Source organism: Rhinopithecus roxellana, chromosome 15 (assembly GCF_007565055.1).
Source record: "Rhinopithecus roxellana isolate Shanxi Qingling chromosome 15, ASM756505v1, whole genome shotgun sequence".
Classification (NCBI taxonomy): domain Eukaryota; kingdom Metazoa; phylum Chordata; class Mammalia; order Primates; family Cercopithecidae; genus Rhinopithecus; species Rhinopithecus roxellana.
The window spans coordinates 112,814,155-112,826,923 of NC_044563.1; the positions used below are offsets into that span (position 1 = coordinate 112,814,155).

The 12,769-nt window shown below is 32.6% G+C and overlaps 1 protein-coding gene across 2 annotated transcripts in view; it reads right to left on the reverse strand.

Moving 5' to 3' along the window:
- Window positions 1-12,769, reverse strand: part of ELP4 (elongator acetyltransferase complex subunit 4) — a 268,639-nt gene that overhangs the window by 146,681 nt on the left and 109,189 nt on the right. For both annotated transcript variants that reach the window (XM_010358326.1, XM_010358327.2), the window contains exon 6: window positions 6,423-6,507. In XM_010358326.1, coding sequence (XP_010356628.1) covers window positions 6,423-6,507 — 85 coding nt within the window. The remainder of the gene's footprint in view (window positions 1-6,422; window positions 6,508-12,769) is intronic.

The following is a 12,769-nucleotide window of genomic DNA, read 5'->3' on the forward strand; positions in this document are numbered from 1 at the left end:
GTTACTGGTGTATAAGAATGCTTGTGATTTTTGCACATTAATTTTACTGGGTACATAACGAAATGAAAGCGGAAATAAAGATGTTCTTTGAAACCAATGAGAACAAAGATACAACATACCAGAATCTCTGGGACACATTTAAAGCAGTGTGTAGAGGGAAATTTATAGCACTAAATGCCAACAAGAGAAAGCAGGAAAGATCTAAAATTGACACTCTAACATCACAATTAAAAGAACTAGAGAGGCAAGAGCAAACACATTCAAAAGCTAGCAGAAGGCAAGAAATAACTAAGATCAGAGCAGAACTGAAGGAGATAGAGACACAAAAAACCCTCCAAAAAATCAATGAATCCAGGAGTTGGTTTTTTGAAAAGATCAACAAAATTGACAGACCGCTAGCAAGACTAATAAAGAAGAAAAGAGAGAGGAATCAAATAGATGCAATAAAAAATGATAAAGGGGATATCACCACCGACCCCACAGAAATACAAACTATCATCAGAGAATACTATAAACGCCTCTACGCAAATCAACTAGAAAATCTAGAAGAAATGGATAATTTCCTGGACACTTACACTCTCCCAAGGCTAAACCAGGAAGAAGTTGAATCCCTGAATAGACCAATAGCAGGCTCTGAAATTGAGGCAACAATTAATAGCCTACCCACCAAAAAAAGTCCAGGACCAGATGGATTCACAGCTGAATTCTACCAGAGGTACAAGGAGGAGCTGGTACCATTCCTTCTGAAACTATTCCAATCAATACAAAAAGAGGGAATCCTCCCTAACTCATTTTATGAAGCCAACATCATCCTGATACCAAAGCCTGGCAGAGACACAACAAAAAAAGAGAATTTTAGACCAATATCCCTGATGAACATCGATGCAAAAATTCTCAGTAAAATACTGGCAAACCAGATTCAGCAGCACATCAAAAAGCTTATCCACCATGATCAAGTGGGCTTCATCCCTGGGATGCAAGGCTGGTTCAACATTCGCAAATCAATAAACGTAATCCAGCATATAAACAGAACCAAAGACAAGAACCACATGATTGTCTCAATAGATGCAGAAAAGGCTTTTGACAAAATTCAACAGCCCTTCATGCTAAAAATGCTCAATAAATTCGGTATTGATGGAACGTACCTCAAAATAATAAGAGCTATTTATGACAAACCCACAGCTAATATCATACTGAATGGGCAAAAACTGGAAAAATTCCCTTTGAAAACTGGCACAAGACAGGGATGCCCTCTCTCACCACTCCTATTCAACATAGTGTTGGAAGTTCTGGCTAGGGCAATCAGGCAAGAGAAAGAAATCAAGGGTATCCAGTTAGGAAAAGAAGAAGTCAAATTGTCCCTGTTTGCAGATGACATGATTGTATATTTAGAAAACCCCATCGTCTCAGCCCAAAATCTCCTTAAGCTGATAAGCAACTTCAGCAAAGTCTCAGGATACAAAATTAATGTGCAAAAGTTCTTGTCTTTATTTATAACATCAGGGAGATAATGTCAATAGATGTGTTAAAATTTTTTATGTACTATTAGAACATAAAGCAATATAAATGAAACTGTTTTGATTACAAGATTATAAAAAATAACTTTTTTTAACTTTTGAAAAATCTGAACAGTATCATATGCCTTAAGCTTTAAATTGTATCTAAATTTTAACAGCCACAACTCTAAGAATTTAGAGTTGTTTAAGTGCATTAAGTATTTTAATGCACTTAAAATATTTAATAAAACAGATAATAATGAAATCTTAACTAGAATGCTTGCAAACCCCTTGTCAGTATTAGAAAATTCTGTCTTTCAGTAAACTATAAATTGTACAATATTTCTCATTTAATTTTATCCTACCTACTGCCTGATCTTTTCTTTGAAAAAAACTTTAAAGATACGTGACTTTTTGGTTTTATATTTTACATTTGCCTCTGGTTTTTCTTCTTGAAGCTGCTCTTAAAATAATAATTTAAGTTCAACACTTTTCATAAAATTTAGCAGGTGAACATTTAGAATTTGAGCCTACCGACATTAAGGTCACAATAAGTGACTATACTTCTTGGGAAAAGAACATTTAAAAACTATTAATGAAACTGTGAATAAATCACTGTGATTAAACGTTTAACAACAGATGTGTTTATAATAAATTCTATTGTTTGGGTTATTCTAACTAAGTAAATGTTTAGTAAATACTTTCCTTAAAAATTCAGCAAAATTTCTGATCAAAAGAAGAACACATTAACAAAACCTGGCATGTGCAAATAATTGAAAATTCATTATTAGAATTGATGGGAAAAGTAAGATGGCTCTAACTTTTCATGACTTTAACATAATTTGGAATGCGTGCTGCTTTATATGTGATTTCTGATGAAACAAATTCCTAAAATGTATCACTTGCTATTGCTACAAAATACCCTGATAAAATTTATTAATCAACTAGTCCAACACAATATATCTATTTCCCTGATATTACAAATGAAACTGAATTTGTGTATTCCTTTTTCAAGCAGAATTTACTGATCATGGAAAGTAAGAAAAATGAATAAAACATTGAAATGTTAGAAGACGAAAGCCTAAAGGAACATAAGCTACTAAATGAATAAGAGAGAATTACAGTCAGGACTGTGTAACTAAGTAGATGGATGATTCCGGACAAGACACACACATTACTTAGGACTTCATTTTCTCTTTCTTTTCTTTTTTTTTTGAGACAGTGTCTTTCTCTGTTACCCAGATACAGTGCAGTGGCCTTACTATAGCTCAGGGTAGTCTCGAACTCCTGGGCTCAAGTGATCTTCCCACTACCGCCTCCAGAGTAGCTGGGACTAGGGGCATGTGCCACCAGATCTAGCTAATTTTTCTTTTATTTTCTTTTGTAGAGACAGGGTCTTGCTATGTTGCCTAGGCTGACCTTGAACTCCTAGACTAAAGCAATCCTCCTGCCTCACCCTCCCAAAGTATTTGGCTTACAGGTGTTAGACACTGCATCCAGCCAGTTTTTTTCATTTTAAAATTAAAAGGAGAGGCCAGGCGCTGTGGCTCACACCTGTAATCCGAACACATTGGGAGGCTGAGGAGGGCAGATCACCTAACGTCAAGAATTTGAGACCAGTCTGGCCAACATAATGAAACCCTGTCTCTACTAAAAATACAAACATTAGTCAGGTGTGGTGGTGTACACCTCTATTCCCAGCTATTTGGGAGGCTGAAGGCAGGAGAATTGCTTGAACCTGGGAGGCGGAGGTTGCAGGGAGCTGAGATTGCATCACTGTACTCCAGCCCGGGTGACGGAGTGAGATTCCATTAAAAAAAAAAATAATTAAAAGGAGAGAAGATAACATTGTTGCTCTATGATTCAATACAATTGAAGGGATATAATGGCCTGGATAAGACTATAAGAATGAAATTACAAAAAAAAGGATTTTAGAATAAGCATATTAGAAAAAAACTTCCTGACTCTAAGGACCTAAAATATGATCGCACTACGTAGGCAGCTGGTTCAATATTTTAAATGATTGTGTTAAACTTATGATAGACAACCACCTAAGACACCCTATGTTATCATCCTCAATGGTCCACAAAAATTGTTTTCTTTTTATTTCTGCATTACTTGAATGATATGAAGTAATGAGATGTACCAGGGCTTAGGTTAGAAGTATAAATACATTTCTGGTGAATTAGTGTAAGATATCTGTAAAATATGATGGGTTATTCTTTTTTCTTTATTATTTAAAACCTCAGAATTTAAGTAAAATGGCAAGAATGTAAAGTTCATTTTGCTATCTCTAAATTTGTTATCTCATGATAACAAACAAGTTAGATTCCCAACAGAAAGAGCATTCTAGAAAAAGGGAGAGAAACATACAAAAAAAAAATCTAGATATTAGAATGAAACATGAAGGTAAAAGGAGAGCAAGATAATATCATTTTCTCTGTCAACATTTCAGAAACTAAAGATCAACAGTATTTTAAACCACTGTCTCATTACCTATTATTGTATTAAAAAGTACCAGATAAAAGTTTACAACAAAAATGCTGTTAGGCATGAAATTAGGAGAACTACAGAGGTTTAATGACTCTGACAGATACACTGATATATGTATATCAAGTGAATGAAAATATTAAGCCAAAAAATGAATGAGGGATAAGATATTTAAGTGAGGTTGGTACCCAGCACAACAGAATATAATTGAGCATAATACTTCATTTATATTTTAAAAAATATAATGGTAATTGCAAAAACAAAGGCTGAATTATAAATCTCTTGTGTCCTTTAGGATATACAATTCCTTTGCTATGCCATATAATAATGGGGCATACTGTGTGGCATAAGATTTAAAAAAATGAACCTTGTCAGCTGTACAATAAATAGTTTTATTCCTATGAGAATATCCAAAATATTTAATCTGGTATTCTACGTAAAATCCATGTCAAATTTCATTTTTATCATATATTTCTAAGATATTTAAAAATAACAACTTAAATGAAATTATGGGCACAGTTTGTAAATGTCTGCACTCTAATTATTTTTATAGATTAGCTACATTACTTTACTTACTACCAAGGCTAATTATAAGGTAGTATACAATATTCTGTATTTCTATATGTTGTCTCAAATTAGTTCAGTTTATTTGAAAACACGTTTAAAAAAGATAAAACTTTTCTTTTAAAACATAAGATTTAGTTCAATGTCAGAACATTATTCTTGACTTAGGAATAATATGTTTTGAAGTAGTGCCTTGTAGGTGTATTTCTGTGGCTTCTAGAACTCATCTAAAGTTTCTGAGACAGATACACGGACTAACAAGTAATTTAGCAAACACTACAATTAATTTAAAGAAGAAAATTCATTATATTTTAGTTGCAATAAAATTGTAAGTATAATTCTATAATAATGTATTGGTATATTTTAATTTAAAAACAGTTTTGGTATTCACCATATGAATGTCTACCTGAACGCTGTTTAATCTTCATAAAAGTCAGTAATTATAGAATCTCTGGTTCAGAAAGCCAAACCAGCTCCAGTTTGTTGTCTATCAATTTTTGTGGGGAAAAAAAAATTGTTTCTTGAAAATAGTGGTGTTTTCGTAGTTGAATAAACAACTAAGAGAACAAATGTTTTATTCTATTCCTATACTAGCTTACTTAGTAAGGATTTTTAAGATGTATCTCTCTCTGTGTGTGTGTATTCCTTTTGCTATTACCTTTGCTTTTGGGATTCTATAAAATTTCTTACTCTCAGAAGATGTGTCATCATCCTGCAGGAGCAGCAGCTCTGCACACTGTACCACAGGAACTGTTATGACATGCCTGTTTCCATAGTTACCACAGCAAGTAGGGAGAGGTGTCTGTCAGGGACCAATTTACCTCTCCAGACAAGCACTGGCACCAAAGGAAAGACACAGTACCCACAAATATTAGGTAGGGCCAAAAATGGAGCAACACTGAGCAAAATAAAATTGTATTAAATACTAAAGGCTGTCACAAAAATTATGACATACATGAAAAGCCACCTATAAATAAATGTCTGTACTTTATCATACACACATAAGTATTTTCAACCTGCAATTAAACTGGCAATCAAAACAAACTGAAAAATAATTTATTTTGCCATGGAAAAACTGTTAAATATAATAATAAAGTTTACAAGAATATTTAACAATCCATGAATTAAGCACAAATGTAGCTGTTAATGCCAAAAATAAGACTTTCAGCTTCTCTGTCTTCAATAAAAATAATGGTGCTTTAGAAATACTTCTGCTAAAATAATACAAATGTAATGCAAATCATTTAGCAGCAAAAGCAATTAAAATCACTGTGGAAGAATTCTGAAAGGCATGATATGTAGAAATAAAATCTTTCACATTTTGTTTAAGTTAAACTAACCAGAACATCTTTATTAGTGGAAATTTGGAGGAAGTTTTAAAAATTAGAGCTACAGAGAAATCGTCGTTATAAGATACTTAATATGGCAAATAAAAACATATTTTTTAATTCAATAAAACAAAGCATAATATAATGAAATCCTAAGATAATTCTGACTCATAAGGTAATTTGAAATTAAGGCCGAATGACAGAAACAGGAACAATTTAAATAGAAAAGTACAAACCTTGCAGATTTAAAAGTAATTCTCAAAATGCAGCCACTTAATCGGAAATGATACAAATGCATATTTAAAAATGATGTTGATAAAGCATGTGTATGTCTTATGTGCCTCCACTGAGAACTTAGCTGAAACTCTAAATACACAGTAACAGTCAAACTAAAGCTGCTTGTGCTCTGCTTATTTACATGTACTGTGCTTGAAAACAGCTTGTTCACTGTTTATTATTCTAAAACTTCTGGGTTGCCACCCCTAAAGAATTTGAAAACAGCATTATATAAATAATTATAAAAGACTTTGAAGCTATTTAATACCTGAGGATTGGATCCATCAAATCCTTCCTCATAAATGATGTTCTGGATAAACTGAAGCAGCTTTATGTAGCCAGGGGTCAAAGAACTGTTGGTAAAAGAAGTGGTTCAAATACATAAATGGGTTATTAGACAGGAAGTACAAAATCTATGCTAAAAGATTAAGTAAATAATTAAAAGGCATACATTTATTAGATTACTTAAGAATGTCAAAATAGTACTATATAATCCTAAAATATAAAGTCAATACATACAAGGAATAAGTTACAATGCCTTATAATAACTTGCTCAGTGTTCCTGACATCATGGGGAGATAAAACCCTGTGGAGACTAAGATGACTTAATTATGTCAGGCTTAGTTACCTCCAAGAAAATTAATGATTTAATGAAGCAACCTAAAAGATGAAGCCATATAGATTTTCAGGAGTAATCATACATAATTAACACATAGTTAATGGACTGCTAGGCCAAGTACACCTGAATCAATGTCCTGATCACCTGAGCTTCCATCTTCCATCAAAGTTAATTTTCTAAGAACTTCTAAAATAATAGCAATTCTAAAAGTTGATTTTTTAAGACACATGAAAAAAAGTGAGTATAATCTTCACTTCCTTTGTTAAAAGAAGGCAATAAATGGATGAATTTAAGAAGAAAACCAAATTTATTTCCCATATAAATACTAGCATTAATGTTATTGTTTTAAAATATTTTACAAATGCTATGAAATATCTCAAAGAATCTTTAGTAAGCAGGAGGAAAATCTGCTTTACATTATCTGAAGTTAAGATTCTGCATAACGGACAATCTGTGTGCGATGACTGAACATTAATGTCATGATAATGTCATGAACATAGCAATTCCATAGACATTGAAGTGCCTAATGCTGCAAAAGCTGTGGGTGACCTTAAAATTACACAAGTATTTGCTTTACTGTGATCCTAAGCAAACAATCACATAGGCAGAAGAAATATCCTAAAGAAAGAATGAAATCTAATTTGAAGCATGAATGCAGCAGTAAAGAATATAAAATGTTAGGAAATATAGCAGACTGCTTAGTGTGCAAAATCAATGGTAGGTGGTTCAGGAAAAATATCTGTACATCTCTGTAAACATGTAATTGAACAGCCACAATAAACCCAAAAGTGTCTATCTTGCAAAAACAAAACAAACAAAAAAAATGCTCTTGTGTACAAAACAAATACAGCTCCAGATAATGAAGAATTTGGTAGTTTGGCTATTTCTCATACAGTTATTTCTCCATTTTCAGTGAAAGTGCTGTAGATTACATAGATTTTTTTTTTCACGAGCGTGGAAATGTGTGTAAAAATAATATTCTGTAAGGGCAATTTTATGACTATTTCATATCTTAACACACATTTGTCCCAGCCAGATCAACCTTTCAGAACACAGTGCTGTTGTCTGAATGCAGTAGATTCAATCCTAATCTGGATCAATTTGCTTTGCACAAGGGGTAAAATCTGTAAGCTTTCAGATTATGAAATGAATTCCAGCCAATCATCTGATGAATGTCACTATGGGTTATAGAAGAGTGGATAAAAAATATAGCCAATGCATTTTAATCCACTAATAATAATTCTACCCCAAACCATTATTATTTCATATAGTAATAATAGGGGATCATGCAATATTCATCTTTCTGTGTTGGGCTTATTTCATTCACCATAATGTCTTTCTGTTTCATCCATGTTGTCACAAATGACAAGATTTCTGTTTGAAGGCTAAAAGTCCATTGTGTGTGTGTACACCACATTTTCTTTATTCATTTATCCCTTGATGAACACTTATGTTGATTCCATATGTTGATTATTGTGAATAATGGTACAGTAAATATGGGAGTGTAAATATATCTTCAACATACTGATTTTATTTCCTTCACATATACAGTCATGCGCTGCATAGGGACGTTTTGGTCAACGATGGACCACGTATACAATGATTGTCCCATAAGATTAGAATAGAATTGAAAAATTCCCATCATCTAGTGATGTTGTAGCCATATTACTCACATGTTTATGGTGATGCTGGTGTAAACAAACTTGTCCTAAAAAGTATAGCACATATAATTATGTATGGTACATAACAATAATAAATGACAATTTTACTGGCTTATGTATTTACTACACTATACTTTTTATTGTTAGAGTATACTCCTTTTATTTATTGAAAAAAAAAAAAAAAGCTAACTATAAGACTCAGGCAGGACCTTCAGGAGGTATTCCAGAAGTAGGAATTGTTATCACAAGAGATGACAGCTGTGTGTGTGTTACTGTCCCTGAAGACTTTCCAGTGGGAAAAGATGTGGAGGTAGAAGATAGTGATATTGATAATCATGACCCCACACAGGCCTAGAGTAATGTGTGTGCTTGTGTCTCAGTTTTTAACAAAAAAATTTTACAAGTAAAAAAATTAAAAATAGCAAATAAAAATATAAAGAAACAATATTTTAGTAGAATTGTGCAAAGTGTGTTTTAAGCTGTTATTATAAGAGTCAAAAACTCATTTAAAATGCAAAAGTTTATCAATTAAAAATGTTACAGAAGCTAAGGTGAATTCTTATTGAAGAAAGGAAAATATTTTTAATAAATTTAGTGCAGCCTAAGTGTACAGTGTTATAAAGTCTACCGTAGTATACCTTAGTATATTAGTTCTTCACGTTCACTCACCACTCCTTTACTGACTCACCCAGAGCAACTTCCAGTCCTGTAAGCTCCATTCTTGGTAAGTGCCTTATACAGGTGTACCGCTTTTTATCTTTTAGACTATTATTTACTGAACCTTTTCTATGTTTAGAAACAGAAATACTTCTATTAAAATTGCCTATTCAGTCCAGTAACATGCTGCACAAGTTTGTAGGCTAGGCCCAAGAGACTACTATAGAGCCTAGGTATGTAGACTGTACCACATAGGTTTGTGTAACTACGCTCTATGATGTTTGCACAATGATGAAATTGCCCAATAACGTATTTCTCAGAATATATTTCCATTCATAAGTGTCAAATGACTGAATGCTCAGAACTGGGGTTGTTGGATATGTTGGTTCTCTTTTTGATTTTTTAAGGAACCTCTATACTATTTTCTACAATGGCTGTTCTAATTTATATTTCCACCAACAGTATACAAGGGTTCCTTTTTCTCCAAATCATCTCCAACACTTCTGTCTTTTTGATAACAGTCATTCTAACAGGTGTGAGGTGAAACTTCATTGTGTTTTTAATGTACATTTCCCTGATGATGAATAATGTTGAGCACTTTTTCATATACGTATTGGTCATCTGTATGGCTTCTTTTGAGAAATGTCTATTTTGGTCCTTATCCAATTTTTAAATTGAGTTATTTGTTTTCATGCTATTGTGTTGTTTGAGTTCCTTAATATTTTGAATATGAACCCTTTTACTAGACATATGATTTGCAAATATTTTCCCCCATTTTATAGGTTATTTTTTTACTCTGTTGATTCTTACCATATTGCACAGAATAGGGGGTTCTTTGATATGAGAATAAAAAGGAAGATGCGAAGCCAATACTTCTTAATTTCTTATTTAACCCTGACATAAAACAGTTCAATCATCAACAATGCTTAAAATTTTATAACAAAATAAATTCCTCTAATTAGATTTCTAGAAAAATAAACTATTTGATAACAAATAAAATGGAATCAATCAATAGATTTAGGTATATCAATTGTGAATATTAATTTTTGAATATATGGGATTAAATCATTTAAAACTGAAATTATTTACATGATATTGATTCTAAAATACTAAGTACTGTTAATCTCCATGTTTCTTTGCCAGCAATGTTTATAGTAATATATATACACACACACACACACACATCTTTTTGCTGAAAATAAATATCTTCTATTGTCATTTAAAATTTTGGTTTGTTATTAAAATCCTTTGCTTTTGAGGATGTTTACTCTTGTGTGTGTGTTTAGTAGTGTAGGCACTGATAAAACAGGAGTTGGCAAGAAGTAAACCCAGTTAAAAAGATCCTGGCTTATTTATTAATGTTTCCAAACATTCAACAAAGATTACGTTATCAAAGTATTTAAAACATGCTTCAAAAGTGGTACATTTCTAATCATTTTGTGATCACATTATATGAATTTGTATACTATTTTGCCTGATTTTCTTATATTTTCAACAACTTTTATATTACAATGATGTATTTGGAGATTCTACAATGTGCCTTTAAAACTATTAGCTATACAAAGAACATAAAAACAATTACTAGAACTTTACTTTTTACCTTTAAAATATCAAACATTTAATATTTTCTTTAGTTAAAAAAGTAAAATTGGTCCATGTGCATTATTTATGCTTTTCTGCTAATATTACCATGTGGTTTAGCAAGAATTTATTTTTTTATACTAATATATAAACATGGATAAAAGGGGCCAAATGACACAAATGTAAACCTGTTTTCTGATGACAAAGTTTAATATTTTTTAGAGATGATAGAAAAAAATGAAACTCATGCTTATCAATATTCTATCCCCCATCTCTAATTTTCCTCAAGAGGTCTAAAGCACATTTGCATCAGATAATTTTAATTCCTATCAACAAACTGCATTGGTTTTGCTGTGAAAAGTAGTGTTGTCATTCACTATCATTAAGAAAGATAAAAACATTTGTTGTAAGAAAAAGAATCAGATGTAGTATTCTACAAAAGAAATCAAGCACAGGTAGATGATAAATAACAGAAAAACTACAGTTTTGGAAACAAACAAAGGAATGCTTAGCAAAAGTCTTCAAAGAAACAGTTAAAAATCTTTTAATAATTAAGAAAAAAGAAAAAAAGTCACTTCAACTGAGGGGTTTAATAAAAAAATTTAAATATGAGTAAATAACAATATACAACACTGCCACCACCAACAAAAAACCTTGGGTAACAGGACACAAGATTTTATCAGTGAAAAGGTAAGTTACAAAAATAAGATCATATACACATGATATTAAAATAACTTGTTGATAAGTGAAAAATCTATACATAGATAACAGGCTCTTAGGTTGATTTTCAGTAAGACTACCTGATTTTAACTATATCATCTGATAAAGTGTCTGGTACATAGTAAATAATCAAAACACTTTTGTATCACAGTCACCACATTTGATGAATAGAATAACCTTGTGAGGTTAAGTATAGTCATTCTCCCCATTTTATGGTTGAGATTTTAAGACCATTTTGAGGCTAAGTAATTTGCCCAAGGCTGTACCACAATTAAGAGACACAGGCAGGGCGCGGTGGCTCAAGCCTGTAATCCCAGCATTTTGGGAGGCCGAGACGGGCGGATCACGAGGTCAGGAGATCGAGACCATCCTGGCTAACACGGTGAAACCCCGTCTCTACTAAAAAAATACAAAAAACTAGCCGGGCGCGGTGGTGGGCGCCTGTAGTTCCAGCTACTCGGGAGGCTCAGGCAGGAGAATGGCGTAAACCTGGGAGGCGGAGCTTGTAGTGAGCTGAGATCCAGCCACTGCACTCCAGCTAGGGCAATAGAGCAAGACTCCGTCTCAAAAAAAAAAAAAAAAAGAGACACAAATGGCACTTAAAACTCAAACTTTAAAAAACTCAAATTACCTGGTCTTTTGGCTATGCTAAGATAAAGTCCCAGATGGAGATCTAGATTCAATGAAAAGCCTGTGGTAATGTGGTCCAGAGGAGGTCTGAATATGGCTTCATTCAACATAGCCAAATGAAGCATTCAGGTGCATAGTTTTAGGAAGAGATTTCTCTTTTAGTTGCACTGATCGAGGCCTCTGCCAAGGCCTTACTTACAAAGCATTTGGTACACGATGAATAAAGAAAACTCAATACTCTGAAGTGTATGCTTACAAATATATAAACTAGATACGAGTATTGTACAGTGGAATGTAGGTTTAAGATGTGGGTTCTAGTTCTACCTGTGTCAACATGTACATGTGTGGTATAAGGTAAATTGTTTAAATTTTCTGTTCTGGTCCTCGAAATTTTCTCATCTGTAAAGCCAAGGGTTGCATTAGATAATCTATGTTGTCCATTCTGACTTTGAAATCATATGGTTCAAAAATGATTTTTCTCATTAAAATCAGTCATTGCCGGGCTTTTAAAAATAAGAACTTCTTGTGTATTTAAATATTGATTTAACTACTTGATAGAAATACTTAGGACAAGAAGCTGTTATCACTCCCAATTAGGATTAATTTAAAGTGAAGATGAAGCATTTTTGACATTATTATGCAAATAAATGAGAAAGTATGATTTGTATTACCAAAATTCTATTTACACATATATGTCATTCATCTATGACAAATAGTGAGATACCCTTGTAAGGCAGTAGGCACAAT